This window comes from Malus domestica, chromosome 10 (genome assembly GCF_042453785.1).
Source record: "Malus domestica chromosome 10, GDT2T_hap1".
Classification (NCBI taxonomy): domain Eukaryota; kingdom Viridiplantae; phylum Streptophyta; class Magnoliopsida; order Rosales; family Rosaceae; genus Malus; species Malus domestica.
In genome coordinates this window covers 36578961-36596866 of record NC_091670.1, presented here as the reverse complement: position 1 = coordinate 36596866, position 17906 = coordinate 36578961, and the positions used below count along the sequence as shown (strand labels likewise).

The window sequence follows — 17906 nt, the reverse complement described above, 5'->3', positions numbered from 1 at the left end:
TGCAAATTTTAGATAGGATTCTTATCCATGTGACACTTCTTATCTTCAGCTTCCAATGTCCATAAATAGGCTGGATATTGGGTATAATTCACACACCTTCATCTTTGCCCTCTCTAGTATCTCTTTTAATTCAAGCTTGCAATGAATTCAAACTTTAGATTCTCTTCGCATTCCAACTGAGGGTCCTTATCCAATTCTGGAATGGTAGATAAATGGGCGCATATGAGACGAGAAGTTAAGGAGTCCGATAAAGAAGATGAAGCATGGCGCAACACAACATATAAGGCAGCAATGGTTGGGGTCATGGCGTGTGAGGCAACTGAAGAACAACCTAAATGGGGTGGCTCTGTTGCTGGTCGCTTTTACAAACCACGAAATAAAGAGATGGCGCATGAGACTATGATGAACTATTTCAACTCCAACTTGGTGTACACATAAAAGGATTTTAGATGTCGCTTCCGAATGAGGCGTCATGTCTTCGAGCATTTACTTCATGATGTCCAACATATCAGTCCATACTTTCGATAGAAGATGGACAGAGCAGGCCGCCCTGGTTTTTCATCTCATCAAAGGGTTATTATTGCACTTTGAATGTTGGCCTATGCCTTCCCAGCTGATGCGATGGATGATACATATGGTATGTCTAAGTCTACATGCCTTGATAATCTTGTTGAATTATGTCACACATTTGTTCAGATTTACAAAGAGAAGTACCTCCGTGAACCAAATTAAGCTGATATCGATCGACTCCTTCACAAAGCTGAAGACCGTGGCTTTCCGGACATGATAGGGTGATTAGATTGCATGCATTGGTAGTGGAAGAACTGTCCCACTGAATGACAAAGAGGTTTTTGCGGAAGATCGAGAAAGCCAACTATTGTGTTAGAGGCGGTTACCTCATTTGACACATGGATCTGGCATGCTATCTTTGGAGTCACATGATCCAAAATGATATTCAAGTACTTAGGCATTCACACTTCTTCAATAACCTGACGGAGGGTAAATCACTTTAACTTGACTACTACTTCAACGGGCGTCAATGCAATATGGGATTGCCTCCCTCTTGCTTCCCGGTGGAAGAACGGTTCACTCTAGATTAAAATTCCTATCAACATACATATTGTTCGATTTGTGAAATTAAAAAAGGGACTCATCTTGCAAAACTAATTGTTGAAGCTACTCTCATTCTTTGGGATGAAGCCCCCATGAATCATAAACGATGTTTTGAAACTCTAGATAGGTCCATTTGTGATGTTCTTAAAGGGTCAAAACTAGGTTTTGACCAATTGCCATTTGGGGTTAAGTTGATTCTTATCAGAGGTGATTTTAGGCAAATTCTTTCTGTTGTTCCAAACGGAAGTGTCATTGGCATTTTGAAGCTTCATTGATGAGTTCATACCTTTGGCCCTATTTAATCATATTCTTTTTGAAGCAAAACATGAGGATTTCGAAAACAAGTTTGGACGAAAGGGAAAAACAAGAACTCGCTGATTTTGCAAAGTGGATATTATACATTGGCAATGGTACTACTGCCAAGTCTTTATCTTCAACTAATGAAGAAAGCTCTTAAGTTCAAATTCCAGAACAATTCCTTATCCGTTTTGATGAAGATCCCATAAAAGCCATGGTTTCAGCTGTGTATGCCAATTTCAAAACGAATTTTTGTGATGTGCCATATTTGTAAGAAAGAGTTGTTATGATGACACGGAATGATACATCCACTGAAATAAATGATTTTATGTTGGGTATGGTGCCCCGTGAAAGTTGTACCTATCCTAGTTTTGATTCGGTGTCTTCTTCAACGGAAAATTTAGAAAATTTAGATGTGCTTTATCCAATAGAATTTATGAACCAACTTGATTTTGTCGCACCACAAGTTGGTTTTGAAATTTGGCACCCGAGTGATGTTGATCAAGAATTTAAACCAAGTGCTGGGTTGTGTAATGGAACACGATTGGTTGTGATGCAATTAAACGATAGAATTATACAAGCAAAAATCATAACGGGAAGCAACATCGGTGAAAGAGTTTATATCCCTAGGATAATTACTGAATCATCTCAACATAAATATCCCTTTGCCTTGCGAATGCGACAATTCCCTCTAAAAATTTGTTATGCGATGACAATCAACAAAAACCAAGGACAATCCTTGAAAATTGTCGATCTGTATCTGTCTCAGCCTGTTTTTTCTCATGGACAGTTATATGTTGCGTTATCCAGCGTCACCTCAAAAAAATGTCTAAAAATTGTTATTGCTCACGATAGTGACATGCCCTACGGTTATACAAAAAACATAGTTTATACAGATGTTTTAAAACATTTACATGAAGATATAAGTTTGCGTTATTATTTTGTCTTTTTGTTTATTTTTCTAAATATGAATGCACCATTACTTTGATAAATCACCTTATTCAGTTTTCAATTTAATTTGCTTACGAATTTTTTATCTATCTAGATTGATGGAAATGATGCCAGTTCATTGTCTGAGGCCATACCAGCCAACAAACAAGCTCTGAATCAGGGTTTGCAGGATGTGGGTCACAAAAAGCATCGGAGATGATCCTCAGCTTCAATCTTGATTGTGTGTTTGTCGATAAACATGTGAGAGTTTACACCTTTTTTTGTTATCGTAAGATGCTAACGTTTTTATGTATCCAAGCGTGCACACAATGTTCTTAGTACAACAAATTTTGTGGTCAAACATGCCCTAAAGTTCATGAACTAACTGCTCTATGCATTTCGCTGTCCAATTATACATCACTTCCACGTGATTAACGTTTGTTTGGTTTATTGTTTTACTGGATTCAATCATGGGCCTCAACATTAATTTTTATGTTGGGCCAACAGATTCATGCAAATGGACAAGAAATCAAATCCATATAATGGCATGGCTTACGATAAATTTCATTCTTACAATAACAAATTTGAGAGTGTGTCATGGACACTTTTGCTCTTTTTGCATTTCATTGGAGAGATAATATTTTATTATGTTTGAACAAGATTTTTTAAACGTGCAAATGAAACTAAGTAGAAACCATCAATTCTTCTTTTTCTTTATTTGTTTTATTTGTTTTTTTTTTTGCCCATACAAATATAACTAAAAGTGATTTTACAAGGTTGCTTCAATTGCTGTCTTAAATCAATCTCCGCTATTATGTTGCATTTGATCTTAAATGCTATCTATGTGGCCACAATTATGTTATCCTCACTGTTTATGAGATTCTTAAGCCACATGCGTTAAATGTTCTCCCGCTTATTTAGTAATCTGTCTTATTTTAATTTTCTCCTTCTAATAGGGGGATGTAGTTCACGCAATCATGAACGCTCGAGACATCCAATTTTTTTGGAGCATCTGAGAGTTGGCGATGCATACGAGATCAATAAATTTCCCATTGTTCACAACAAGACATCGAGCAAAGTTGTCCCTCATCTTGTTGAGGTTGAATTAAATAGGAAAACCGCAATCGTTCCCATTAACAAAACAAAGCAGGAGATCCCTAAGCAGTGGTTCAATTTCATTTAGTTTGATCAGCTTCATAAAAGAATCGACAATGATGCTTAAGCTTATAGGTAACAAATTTAGTTTTAAGTGCTGCACCAAAATCTGAAATCATCATTATAATTTTTTTGTTGGCTTCGGTGTGCAATCATTCCCACCACTAAATATCATTTGCAAATGTATTTGATTGCTTGACGACTATGCAGCCGGCTGAAGAGGTCACTGTCCAAAACGCAAGAATTGCGAAGAAGAGAAATTTTATCCTGCAAAATTTCAGGTAATTTTTGTTTGCGTTAAGTTCTGATTACAATTTACATATGTGGCACCATATTTATGACGTATAAAAAATCGCCTTTTTTATTACTTACAGGGGCGAAACAGTTAGGATCACCTTATGGGGAGAGGCTGCAACAAGTTTTGAGGACAGCAAAATACAATCAGTTTTATCACCCGTATTTGTTGCTTTAACAAGCCTCAAAGTAAAACAATACCAAGGTTATACCCCGACGTGCTTTATTTAGCTGCTTTAAGCTTCAATTTTTTTATTGTTATGTGTTATCTATAGGAAACCCTGTTCTTGGAAGCACGGGATCGACCATTTTTGTTTTCAATCCGGACATTCCATAGCTCTCCCAATACAAACAAAAGTAAATCGACAACCCTTCTTTAATAACTTTGGCATTTATATTTCTTCGGTTGATCTTTCTTAGCCTAAACATACACGAAACAAGTTTAAGCATCTAAGATCGCATGTTCAAATCCTGCCCACCTCAGCTGAGATGTATACGGGCCATGTTGTCGGTCCTAATTATGAGTCCAAATGATTGATGAGTTGCTTCTGCTTGATCCTGCGTTACACAAGTTATTCTCTTATCACCAACCTGTTAACAAAAATCGCATCTTTTTAATAATAGAATTTTAGTGGTGCATCTTCCTTGGCTATCTCTTGCTTTGTTTCTTTATTCATTTATATTCCATGTTTACAAGGTGATGGTTAAATGTCTTTCATTATTTAAAAACCCTGTGATTCCATAACAGAATGCAAGTTTCGCATGTCAAGCGACTATCCTTGGATTCGATTTGACTAGGGGTTGGTGGTACAAGTTGTGCGCGTCCTGCCATAAAGCTGTCAATAAAACTTCTGGATCGTTTGAGTGCAATGAGCATGGTTTGTTAAATAGATTACCCGAACCATGGTAATTTTCTTTTGTACATGTTTTACATCTAACTGTTATATTAAGTTGCTTAGTCATTTTTGAATTTCTTGCAATTATTAAATTGATGACTAATGATGTTTTTATACCTATAATCTTTTGTGCAACAACAAGATTTAATGCCTGACGAAACTGGCGTTACATATGTCTTTGCACTTAATAGAGAGATCGGTGTGCATGTGTTATGAAACTACTTTTTTTGTGTTTATCAATCGTTAATTTTGCTATACTGAATAATGTCTTTCAGTTTATCTTTATACCTCATGACTCAATCTACAACCGCTTGAATTCACTCTGATGTACATATGGATGGAAGTGTGTTTGGTTGATAAAAGTTTTGGAACACTCATGGATTTTTATTGGAAGTTGTTTTTGTAAAGAAAGCGTCTTTATATTTGGAGTTCCAATTGTTGGACTTGCCATAGATGTCAGGCCATCGAACCCTCATCACTGCATGCGAAATTAACGCAAAAATTGCTAAGGGGCATCACTGTTTTCCTGCATTTGTTATTTTGTCAAAGAAATGGATTATATATAACGCGAATCCACTGGATTATGGTATTATTTTGTGTTTTTCTAAGAAGTTAATTCCCAATGTTAAAAAGCTCTCCACAGTCACTTTCGTAACAAACCCACACTTCTTTTGGTCAAGTTACCATTCTAAAGGTAGTGGTTACAGTAATTGACGACAAATTGTTGGCTTATATATGGGGTTTGCAAGCATGTAGCATTGTTGCATAATTAGGTTAATTTAGAAAGTTGGCTCCAGTAAAAATCACCTAAGAGGTCAGGAGGTCTGGATAAAAGACATTGAATCCGAAAAGTGATTTATTAATGTAGTGCATTTTTTGTAAACAACGGGAGGAAAGTGTACATCATATATGTGTTTCACTATTCTCACTCCTTACATTTGTGGTTGAAACTGTTTAAATAATTCGTTGTATGCTGGGTTATCCACAGTGGTGCATTGAGTTGTTAAATATTCAATTCAAGGCTTTCCAAGGGGGTATTTGGTGTTTCCAAAGTCATTTTGATGGAGTTTAATGTGAGTGACCTTGATGATTATAAAGGGGTTGGGCTGAAACATGTGTGGGGTATACATTTTGGTTGTTGGTTGCTGCAGATTTTAGGGGATTCTTTATTCAAGTATTTACATGTGTTTATTAGTTTGGGATCCAATGGATCCCTTCGATTTGAAAAGGTATATTCTTGCTACTTTTTTCAATCGGATCTTGAACTTCTTCTGCTTAGTTTTGCAGCTTTATTATTTTCATTTGATTTTTATAATTTTTTGTATTTTATTTGCGTTTAATTTGTTGAGAAATATTGAATTCGGTTGCTTGAGTAATTAGGGATTTGGTTGCTTGAGTGTTCTTAAGAGTAGCAGATTGAATCCATTTCTGGAGCTTTATATATGCCCCCACACACTCTCACTGTGCTTATTTGTGTGTCGGTGAGGTCAATTTTGGTGGTGTTCGGTACCCGACAGTGTTGCAAGAAAAAAATGCGTAGAAAAAGATTAAATTGGAATTTATGTTTATCTAATTTTGTAAGTTGTGCTAAAATCCAGAGGATTATTTGACTGTCTATATATTTGACTCGAGCACGGGTTCTACCATGGCTTTGCATTCATTGTGTATCCCATCTGGAAAAAAAGAGAAATGTGAGATTTTCATTTGGGTAAACTTTGTTTTCAATTTTTGTGATGTCTATAGGGAGATTGTTTTTTTGTCTTAATTTTTTATTGAGATGTTTTTGGCAATCTGTAGTTTCGGATTGGTATTAGCAGTAATGGTTGCCTGACATAAAAATATCCAACCCTTGCATAGGCTCAAAATCAATCTTATTGTGGAAGATAGCACGAATCAACACAACTTCCTCATGATAGGAAGGCATGCCGAAAAGATACTTCGTGTTTTTTGCAACACTTGGTGATAAAGTACAGATATAAGGATCCCTTCGTGGTGCCACCGATTCTGAAAAATTTGGTTGGCGAGGCAAAGAGATTTCAGCTTTCTTTTGGGAATCAAAACAGTGACTTCCGAAAAACGTACTTCATCATTTATGGACTGCTTCAAGATCAACTGCCCTCGAACCTAGCGATTACCTTAATCAAGCCACAAACGTCTGCTGCTACCATATGAAAACAAATTATGAGTGAAGTGACCCTCACCCTATTGACACCTTCCCAACAACTAGATCAAGAACCCCAATCAGTTGCACCTACCAAGACTTCAAAGAGAGCGTTGTTCCTTGATCAAGCAGACAAATCTGACAAGTTAAGTTATCCTCTCAATTATCATCTCATGTGTAAATCTTAATGAATATGCTTGCTTATCTTAGGTATACATATGTGGTTTGTCGCTTATCAAAAATTGTTAGCCAATCTTTTCGCACCACTCTTTCACACTCTTTTCCATGCCTATCACGTTTATCTCTGACCTTATAAATTATACCTTTATTCATAGCAAAAAACCTCGCAACGAGCAAACAGAGACAACCAATTGTGCTAGAATTGCTAGAGAATTCCACAATTTGGTTGTCCCTAAGATTGAGCCCGCAGACAAAGAGTCGATAGGCGCACTTAGAACAAAGTTTCAAGCCAAAAAAATCAAAGATAGGTATATTACAATTTGTTTTTCGCACGCACACCTACTTAACATATGTCGTACCAGTGTTTTCTAAACTATGATTTATGTTTTTTGCTATAGTCTTGAAGATGTTCGCCCATGGAAAAAATGAATGCCCGCAGTCTCTGTTATCAGCTGCTACAAAGCCGCTCTCCATGTTTTTTGCCTTTGAACATGTGTGCTTGAAAACTTACTTGCTGAAACGACAACAAAACAGTTTTTATGTTTTTTGTTAACTGCTAAAACAGGTGTCTGGCCTGCAGGACATATTTTGCCACCTTAACTACATAAGCAAAATATGTATGGACTGCATCTTCCTTCTGTTTCTTCTGTGACTTATGGAAACAGGCATCCTGCATCTTTTTTGCTTTGAACATATGCTTGAAACATTAGCTGCTGACACAAGAATAACCCACATTTTTTGCTTTTTTGTTTAGCTGTTAAAACACGTGTCTGGCCTGCAGGACATATATTTTGCCATCTTAACTTGAAAGGCAATACAAGTGTTAAATGCATGTTGCTTCTGTTTCTCAGGGAAATAAAGCATTTTTCGTAACTGTATCTTTTGTAATCAGCTCGGTTATATAAAAGTCAAACTGCTTATCTTACCGACACCGTTCACTCATCTATCCCTCTTGTTCGTTCATGATTATGTTGATTTTTTTTTAGGTTAAATGTGTCTTATTTATGTGGTTAAGGCGGATGCATTCAAGTCCCGCAACAACGTACAAGCATTTTTACTAGTTAGTCGTTACCGTCTATAACAATTGGCCATTTTCTGGGTTCGAAAACTTTAACTCCAAGCATTATATTCCTGTAGAGTGGATTGAAAAAGAGATTGTTATATTAGAAATCACTTAAGTCGATTCGTAAAATAAATTGATGTATTTCTTACGGACAATGGAAAGGAAAATAATTTACGATCATTCTTTTAGTTTTTATTTTTTTTCAACTTTTATAATGAACAAAACTAAAAAAATTAAGGACTAGAAGGATAAAGAGAGATGTGAATAAGGTGACGTAGTCTACTTTAGTTAACATACTAGCCAAAAGCATGTGCTCCGTTGCGGGTTTTGAAACTATAACCATAATTTAACACATCCATTTCTAAATAATTTAAAAAACAATCAAAGCAGATGAATCCACATGGTAAAATAAATCTTTCAATTTGCATTTATATTCTATTGGCTTTACATTACGAGCCTATGTACAACCAAAAGAGCAAATTTCTAAGTATCAGCTATATACAATTAACATGATGAGTTTTCATATGGATTTGAAAGTCATGATTATTTAATTGAGTCCTAAAATGCACCTACACGGAGACTCAAAATTGAATCTTGATTCCTTGTGGCCAGTGGCGGAGCCAGGAATCTTTCCATAAGGGGTTTTAGTGTAAAAGTCCAAATAAAAATTTAGGATGGAAAAACATATTAGTACTTTCATTCATAATTCATAATGGAAACAATATTACAAGCTATAATTGTCCACGACGAGGTTTCATATTTTGAAAACGAAGCATTATAGCTTCATTTTCAATACAAGCAAAAATATCTCTCTCAATATAAACAAGCAAGATATCACTCAACCATTGATCTCCCATTTTGTTCCTAAGTGGACCCTTAACAATATTCATGACAGAAAATGCTCTCTCCACTGAAGCAGTTGCAACTGGTAAAACTAAAGACAATGTAATGAACAAATATACATAATTGAATACTTGATGCATCCTTGTCTCCACCATTTTTTTTTTGCAAGATCACCAATCCCTTCCAATTGAGAGAAATCACTACTGGAACGCACATAATGAATATAAATCTCAAGTTGATCTTCAAGTGCCAAACGATCCTCATCCGAAAAGTCTTGAGGATAAAATTGAGCAAGACAAAGTAACTTTGGCTTATCAAAAGCTACAAATGAATCTTTCAGACTCAAACATGCCAAACAAATAAGCAAATCAGTATTTACCTCATTAAAGTGATCCTCTAACTCCGTAATTTGCTCATCAATGACATAAATAAAGAGCTCCACACGATAATGATGACAATTTGTCCTTATTGGAGCATTACGCCTTGACCTCCTTGGAAGTATAAATGCCTCATCCATGTTAGGAACATCAATATGATGTTTTTCACAAAAAGAAGATACTTCATCAACCAATGCATCGAACCCATTATTCCTCATCCAATGTAGTTTTTCCCTGCATGATTTCACTAAAGCCATTGCATTCACAATTTCTTGATCTTTCCTTTGCAATGCTTGTGACAAATCATTTGTGAGTCCCAATATGACTTTCATCAAGAAAAGGTGAAACACAAACTCAAAAATACGTATTTCTCTCATTAACTTATTTGCATCACCCGCACTTTCATTGGGATTATCATCAATAACCATTTGAAGCACATGAACCACAGATGTAAACATGGAAATGATGCTAATCAAGGTACCATAATGTGAGTTCCATCGTGTGTCACCGGCACGTTTGAGACTTGTTTCTTGATTTAAGCCTCGCCCCGTTATAAGACAATCATTTTCAAAAGCTATCACAAGCTCTTCTTGAAGTTGTTATCTAAGTAAATCACGCCGCTTACAAGATGCTCCAACATGATTAACCACATTATTAGCCGTTGCAAAAAAATAGGCAATGTCTATATTCTTCTTTGCTACGGCAACAAGAGCTAGTTGAAGTTGATGAGCAAAGCAATGAACATAATATGCACAAGGTTGTTCTCTCAATATCTTTGTTTTAAGGCCATTCAACTCACCTCTCATATTGCTAGCACCATCATAACCTTGTCCTCGTAGCTTAGAAATGCTCAAACCGTTGCGAGAAAAGAATGTGTCAATAGCATCCTTTAGTGAACTTGAAGTAGTGTCGGTAACATATTGGATACCCACAAATCTTTCAATTACATGCACATTGTCATCCACATAACGCAACACCATAGCCATTTGCTCTTTCACCGACACATCACGTGCTTTATCCACCAATATTGAAAAGAATCTATCTTTTAGACCATCCATGATAGCATCAAGTGTTTCAAGGGCACATGAATTCAGAATTTCTTTTTGAATGGAATGAGCTAGTAATTTGAGATTTCTCGGAGCATTTTCCATCACAACTTCTCTAACTTTATCATCATTATCTGCAAGGAATTGCAATAGCTCCAAGTAATTTCCCCTATTGCTTGAAGTGGCACTTTCATCATGGCCACGAAAAGCAAGACCTTGTCGCAATAAAAACTTAGTGCACTTGATTGATGCATTCAAGCATGTGCGATAAACCTTACGAGCTTGGTCAGAGTGTTTGCTCACTGCCGTTTCAATATGTGTAGCTTGATTCATCAAATTTGTAGCAGCTTCTCTAGCCTTATTATGAACACTCCCAACCGGTCCAACATGCATCTTAAATCTTTCTCTCCCTTCTTCCAAGTTTTAAATCCATCTCTAGTGAAAGCTTCACTACCCACCTATTCAAAATTGGTTTTAAAGAGATAGCAATAGAGACAAAATGCCGCATCTTTAGATATACTATACTCCAACCAATCAAACTCATCAAACCATTGGGGAATGAAGCGTCAATTAATTCCCGACATATTAGTTATTGGGAAATTATGACCTCTAGGTTGACAAGGTCCTTTTTGTAGATATGATCTTCGGACCTCATCTCTCATATTAGCATCATAATCTATCATTTGAATTCTTACCAAGATCCGCTCGAAGATTACCCAAAACACCATCTAACTGATTTTGTCTTGAACTTGGAGTTCTTGAACTACCAACAGTATTTGAACTATCAACATTATTCGAACTACTCGAACCCGATGATGACAACCGTTCCATAATAATTCTACATATACAAAATATTCAAAATAAATACTCACAATATAAACAAACCATCAACATAATAAAAATAAATATGAATTGGATTTCAATTAAATTAAATATATTCTACATATACAAAATAATGAAAATAAAAACTCACAATATAAACAAACCACCAATATAATCAAAATAAATATGAATTAGGTTTCAATTAAATTAAATATATTATACATTATACATAGGGTTTAGAACTTACTTGAATTGTGAAATTTCACAATAACAATGTCAATGAGCAATACAAAGAGAGTAGCTGGCGCGGCACCACTACCACATCGATGACGACGACAGCACAAAGGCACCTTAATGGCGGCAGCAAGGGAGGAGATGGAGTTAAGGGTTGGGGGGGGGGGGTTGAGTTTGGAACTTAGGGTTGGGGGAGGAGAAAACAAAAGAAAATTAGGGGTTTTGGAATGGGGGAGTCGGATTTGTGAAAGAAGAAGGAGAGCTGCTTTTTTTTTCTTTTCAGACCTGGCCCAAAACGACGTCGTTTTGGCCAGGTCATTTAAAAAAAATTGCTTGAGCCAAAACGACGTCGTTTTGGCCAGGTCATTTAAAAATAATTCCTTGGGCCAAAACGACGTCGTTTTGCCCAGGTTGTTTTAAAAAAAAAGGCCCGCGCGTGGCGCCTCCTTCTTCTTCAACCTGCAAGGCTGCCTTCTTCTTTCAGACATTCTGTCGAACATGTGGTGTGCAGCTCCGAGAGGTCGCACCAGCAGCTCCAAGGGACCTCTAAGGTTATTTCCATGGCTTCCAAGAGGTCGTGCGACCCCATTGACCCCACCGTGGCTCCACCTCTGCTTGTGGCATAAGTAGAAAATGAGGTGGTGCAACACAATCTCTCAGTGATAAGGTAACTCTTATCAAAGCTCAACTCAAAATTTACCATAGGGCAATGATTTATGCATATTTGAGACAAAATTAAACCTGATTTAGAGGATTGTCTGAACCACATGTCACTTGCTCTGCATTTTGACCCCTGCTCTTATCAACTGGCCTGAATGCTGCATTTGAACCATCGATTCCCACCACAAAGAAGTTAGGATTCTCCATTGTTACCACCACTAGTCTAAGATTATGCTCAAAAGCTCAAAAGCTCAACAAAAATCTTTCTTCCTAAGAAAAATGGAAAATAAAGTTTAGTGGCAAAAAAAAAGTGGGAACTGATTTACTATATAATACTGCATTTTATTGTAATTGAATATTCATTAGAGAAATTAGGAGCTAAACATGGCCATCAATCACTATTAACATGATGACTCCTTGTTACCTCTGCTTCTTTTGCTCATCACGCACCTAATATTCATCCCACCATGTTATAAACTGGATCACGCTTGTATGATGAATACGTAAAGCCGTGGGATGGTGCTCCCTAAGGAATAGCAACTACATCACCCTGCGCAAACCCTACTTCCGCAGAAAACATAACCTAATTGAAACATTAATCTTAAAGCGTAACGACAAATTAGTGAGAATTAATAAAAAAAACAGAACAACACTCTAAGGAGATATATCATAGCAGCTCAACCAGAAAATAAGTTGAAATAGAAATGTAAGCAAAATTAAAAGTAGGTGATTGTTTCTCCACACATACTAACATGCGTAATAGTTTTGTACCGATGACTTGCTTACCGTGAACTGTTCTATGCACCCGCGTTGTGAAGCTAAGAATTGGAACCTCATTGATGCTGCATGGCCATGCTCATTGTATAACATGTAACATGTCTAGAATGTGAACATATGTGGACAAAAACCTAAAATTTATACGTAACTCTTGAGTAAAACATGCATTCTTACATAATACAATACAATAAAATCACAAAAACAAAAAAAAAACGAAGCAGAAGGAAACTTTATGTATATTAAAAGGATTGTGCTTGATATTCTCTAATTAGAAAAATGGTATGGGCAATTCAGAACCTGATGTAGCAAAAGCAACATTTTTTTTTTCCAAATCCTGAAGTATATTTTAAAAGTTCGGTCCAACTTCGTAAATCTGCAATTGGAAAAATTATAAACCCAAATTACAGCTTCTTCTCTCATTCAAAAGAAAAACGAAAACTTGATATGAAAATTGAAGCTTTACATGCAAAACAGAAACTCCAAACTTTTTGTTCAACTGAAAAGGTTTCAAAATGTGGATCGGAGGTAAGCTCATTTTGCTATAAATCTGAAAGTAAAATATACATTTGGTTAGTTAAAAATGAGTGCACGTATGTATCAAACTTAAAGTAAAGAATATAAAAATGTTTAGGAGACAAGTATGAATAAAGGTTGACGGAAATATACACCTTCTTCTGCTGAATTGTTAATTGAGAGAACAATAAGCATAAATATAGGAAAATATTTATAAGATCGTCGAAAAGTGTATAGAAATGGGTACCTATGCATGTATAGCACATTTTCTTCAACCATTTCAATCAAAACAGAAAGGCACATGCATTTTTAACACCCCAACCACCATGATCAGTTATATCTCAAATATTCATAGTGCTTCTTTCTTTCAATTTCATTTAATTTGCTCTAAGGGAACTTCTTTATCTTTTGTAGTTGTAAATCTAAAATTTCCACACCTTGCTCGCTTCATTTGTGTGTGTGTTTATATTCATTTCATCGAACAATCATCTGAATAGTGATTTTTTCATGTCTACATTAATTTTCTGGACTTGCATACTCCTACAATAGGCTTATCATGTCTAAAGAGTTGTGTGAGATCCATTTATGTTAATTTTCAGGCAACCATTTTCGTAAGAACACCGTGTTATTTCCCCACTTTGCTGGAGTCTTGAAGAGCCAAACCTACTTTAACCCTACATTTATAATTTGTAATGTTCTATAACTTAAAAATGCACATTCATATCTAAATTCACACGATGACCAATCACTAAAATAGTAGAAAGATAGAGCAGAAAGACCAATCAACATGGAAGCAAGCGTCATTGAGTCCTTGTTAATAAGAAGACATACATATACCTCTGTTTCTTTTGCTCATCAGGCATCCAATATTTATTCCACCATATTATAAACTGGATAATACTTGGAAATAATTTAAGTCCTGACATGTTGCTCCCCCAAGCAATACCAAGTCCATCAGTCTGCACAGATCCTCATCCTGCAAAAAACACAACTCAATTGAACCATTACGTATGATACATTAATTAGGATTTAAAGCAAAGAAGTAAGGACTATTCCCTACATGTGCACTCAAAAGTGATTTTTTGGTAATCACTTGCAACAGTACACAAACACCATCAAACTCCAAATAATTACAGAATAATAGAGCTAAAACTTATTTGAAAGAACTACCCGACAATAAAAAGCATAAGAAAAATTGAAACCATGATATTTGCGTAGAACAAACCTAATGGAAAACACAATCACACAAACAGCACAAAATTCAGTAATTTTCTAACCAATAACCCACAATATAATCAAATAACGCAAATAGCTTAATCCCCAACTTTTGTTAGGTAATATATTCCACATGAATTATCGTTTGTTCCTTATTGAGATAACTCTGTCATCTAAAAAATCACATTCTTTATCAAATTCAACAACTGGGTAATTAACTTAGATTGAGATAACTTATCATGTTTGAGAAAATGAAAAAAAATCGTAGTAAAAATTCATACTTTCTATATGGGTTCCTTTCAATTTAAATAAAAGTTAGAACTCTTATTAGCGTAACTTCCAATGTATTTCCCGATTTACGAAATTCATAAACTTTTTCAATTTTTCATCTAGGTGACATGCAATTTAAATAAAAATTAGAACTCTCCATCTCGGGTCCTTTCGATTCTACCCAACAATATTGAAATGCAAAATTAGGCATACCTATTAGCTGCTGAACCGCTTAGATTATGGTAGCCAGAGTCGTCGGAAGGCCAAAGCTTTTCTGGGTTCAGAGGAGAGGACACCTTTGAGACCAAGGAGATTCATATGAGATTTTAAGTGTAAATCTAAAATAAGTTGAGAGATTGGGAGATGAGGCGAGGAGGGAGACGGGGAGAGCAGGAGTCAGGTAGAGAAAAGGTGGGTCGAGAGTCTGAAAACGGTGGGGGAAACATCTAGCCAAAAGGTGGGTCGAGATACTACCATCTCCAACCGAAGGGTCCAGAGGGCCGAAAATACCCCGAAAATTGTCTTCAACCAAGGGTTAGGCCAGAGGGCTGGCCACTTTCAGCCAGCCAGCCTCGGGCTAGCCAGATTTTTTTTAAATGTGTCGGATTTTCTGTCGGTTATAACTAACAGTAATACATTTATACTAAATAATACGAGTGTATTCCTATCGGTTATAACTAACAGGAATGCTTTGAATTTTTTTTATTATTATTTTTTATTTACAAAATTTTTCCTATAACTTATATTTTTCATATTTTTTTTAAATTCTATTTTTTTTCCTATAACTTTTATTTTACAAAATTTGTTTCATATTTTTTTTAAATTCCATTTTTTCCTATACCTTCTATTTCACAAAATTTGTTTCATTTTATTTTAAATTCTATTTTTTTCCTATAACTTATATTTCACAAAATTTGTTACGTATTTTTTTTAATTCTATTTTTTTCCTATAACTTCATAAGCCATTATACAACATTAAATTAAATTAAGTAACATGAAACAACATTAAACAATATGAAACAACATTAAATAGCATTAACCAACATAAAAATTATACAACATAAAAAAAACATTTAACAACATGAAAGTTAAACAACATTTAAGTTGTAGTTTTTAAATAATAAATTATGTTTGGCCCTCGGTTGGAGACGGTTTTTTGTGACAGGGCTAAAACGAGCCCTCTAGCCCTTTGGCTCTCTGTTGGAGACAGAGGCAAATATGGCTATTTACTGTTCATTAAAATATTAATATTTTGGAGGGCCAGAGGACTAAAACGAGCCTTTTGGCCAGCCATCGGTTGGAGATGGCCTTAGGCCAAAGGGCTCGTGGGCCCAAATGGACAAAAAAGGGCCCAAAGGCCAACCAGCTGGCCCAAATGAGCCAGCTAGCCCCGGGCTGGGCCAAAATTTTGAGTATTCATGTCGGATATAACCGACAACATTGTGCATTACTTTTGTCGGTTATATTCGACAGGAATGGTAGGTTAAATTTTTAAATACAACAACTAGTTGACGTCAGCTAGCCATTATTTTTGAATTTTTTTTTTTACAAATTTTTTTTCCTATAACTTCTATTTTACAAAATTTGTTTCATATTTTTTTTAAATTCTATTTTTTTTCCTATAACTTCCTAAGTCATTATACAACATTAAATTAAATTAAGTAACATGAAACAACATTAAATAACATTAACCAACATAAAAAAAAACATTTAACAACATGAAACTTAAATAACATTTTTAAAAATATTTAACAACATAAAACTTAAACGCCTACCCTATGCTTCTTTTGGCCCAAAGATGTACAACAAGATCCTGTTGTAGGTACTTGTTTGTGGCACAGGAACGTATCATCTTATAGCGCCTCATGTACTCATTTATAGAGATACTACTAGTTCTTGGATTGAAAGGCAAATTAGGCCCATCATATATTTTAGCACGAGCCCTTCTTGACCTATTTGGATCCTTTTGGTCGTCATCGAACTCTCCATCAATATACTTATCTCGCTCATCCTCCACAATCATGTTGTGTGTAATATGATGCAAGACATCATAATGGAGTCCAAATTTTCTCGACTCCACCCTCTTGTCGATTCCTTGATGATCTTTCACCGTACTTGTAGAACACCAAAAGCTCTCTCAACATCTTTCCGATATGCCTCTTGGTGTAAGGTAAAACACTTTTCGGCCTCATTTTTAGGGTTTGGAATTTCTTGGACAAGTGTCACCCACTTTGTGTACACCGAGTTAAGGTTGAAGTAGTTGTTATCAGATTGGCATGCGTCATCACTCTGTTTCATGGTTTGCAAGAGCGACCAGCAACAGAGCCACCCTATTGAGCTTGTTCCTCAGTTGGCTGACACACCATGGCCACAGCCATAGTTGCCACATATTGTGTGTTGTGCCATGCTTCATCTTCTTCATCAGACTCCTCATCATCTCATCTCATTTGTGCCCATTTTTCTTCTAATTCGGAATTGGATGAAGACCCCAGTTGGAATTCATTGAAAGAAATTGAATTGAAATAGATTGAATTCAAAGGTGTGTGAATTATAGCCCACTATCCATCCTATTTATAGCAAAAAAAAAAAATTCAAATCCAACGGCTAGCTGATGTTAACTAGCCGTTGGATTTGAATTTGAATTTTTTTTCGGCCAAAATTTGTAAAAAAATATTTAAAAAATCTCTTTTTTTTCCCTATAAATTTAAGTTGTTGTAGTTTTTAAATTTAAGTTGTAATTTTTAAACATAAGTTGTAGTTTTTTAAATTTAAGTTGTTGTAGTTTTTAAATTTAAATAATAAATTATGTTTGTAAAGGGAAATTGCCGAATATGTGAGTAGATGTGCCATTTGCTAACAGGTTAAAGCTGAAAGGAAGTAGCCGTTTAGGTTGATGCAGCCGCTTTCCATTCCACAGTGGAAGTGGGAAAACATTACCATGGATTTTGTGTACAAGCTTCCTCGTACACATAATGGTTATGACGGCATTTGGGTGATAGTTGATCGGCTTAATAAGTCAGCACATTTTATTCCAGTGAGGGAAAAAAATTCATTAAGCCG

At 35.6% G+C, this 17906-nt stretch overlaps 1 protein-coding gene and 2 long non-coding RNA genes across 5 annotated transcripts; 1 reads left to right on the top strand and 2 right to left on the bottom strand.

The window, feature by feature from the left end:
• The first annotated feature begins 3300 nt into the window (after window positions 1-3300).
• On the top strand, window positions 3301-7872 carry LOC139188908 (uncharacterized). Its single transcript, XR_011572324.1, has 5 exons — window positions 3301-3570; window positions 3706-3776; window positions 3870-4695; window positions 6543-7334; window positions 7425-7872. It is a non-coding gene; the product is annotated as an uncharacterized lncRNA (long non-coding RNA).
• Window positions 7873-8136: 264 nt separating this feature from the next.
• On the bottom strand, window positions 8137-10748 carry LOC139188701 (uncharacterized). The gene is made up of 3 exons (XM_070806382.1): window positions 10109-10748; window positions 9312-9634; window positions 8137-8157 (listed from the first exon to the last, which is right to left on the bottom strand). Exons 1-3 carry the CDS (start codon window positions 10746-10748, stop codon window positions 8137-8139), a joined length of 984 nt encoding a protein of 327 aa, XP_070662483.1.
• A 601-nt stretch (window positions 10749-11349) lies between these two features.
• LOC114827758 (uncharacterized) lies at window positions 11350-15330 on the bottom strand. Of its 3 annotated transcripts, XR_011572154.1 has the most exons (8): window positions 15060-15330; window positions 14199-14337; window positions 13312-13395; window positions 13146-13221; window positions 12858-12950; window positions 12496-12632; window positions 12153-12229; window positions 11350-12064 (listed from the first exon to the last, which is right to left on the bottom strand). It is a non-coding gene; the product is annotated as an uncharacterized lncRNA (long non-coding RNA). The 3 variants fall into 3 exon arrangements; XR_011572153.1 differs by having other exon boundaries at window positions 12496-12950; XR_011572152.1 differs by having other exon boundaries at window positions 12496-13221.
• Between the last annotated feature and the right edge of the window lie 2576 nt (window positions 15331-17906).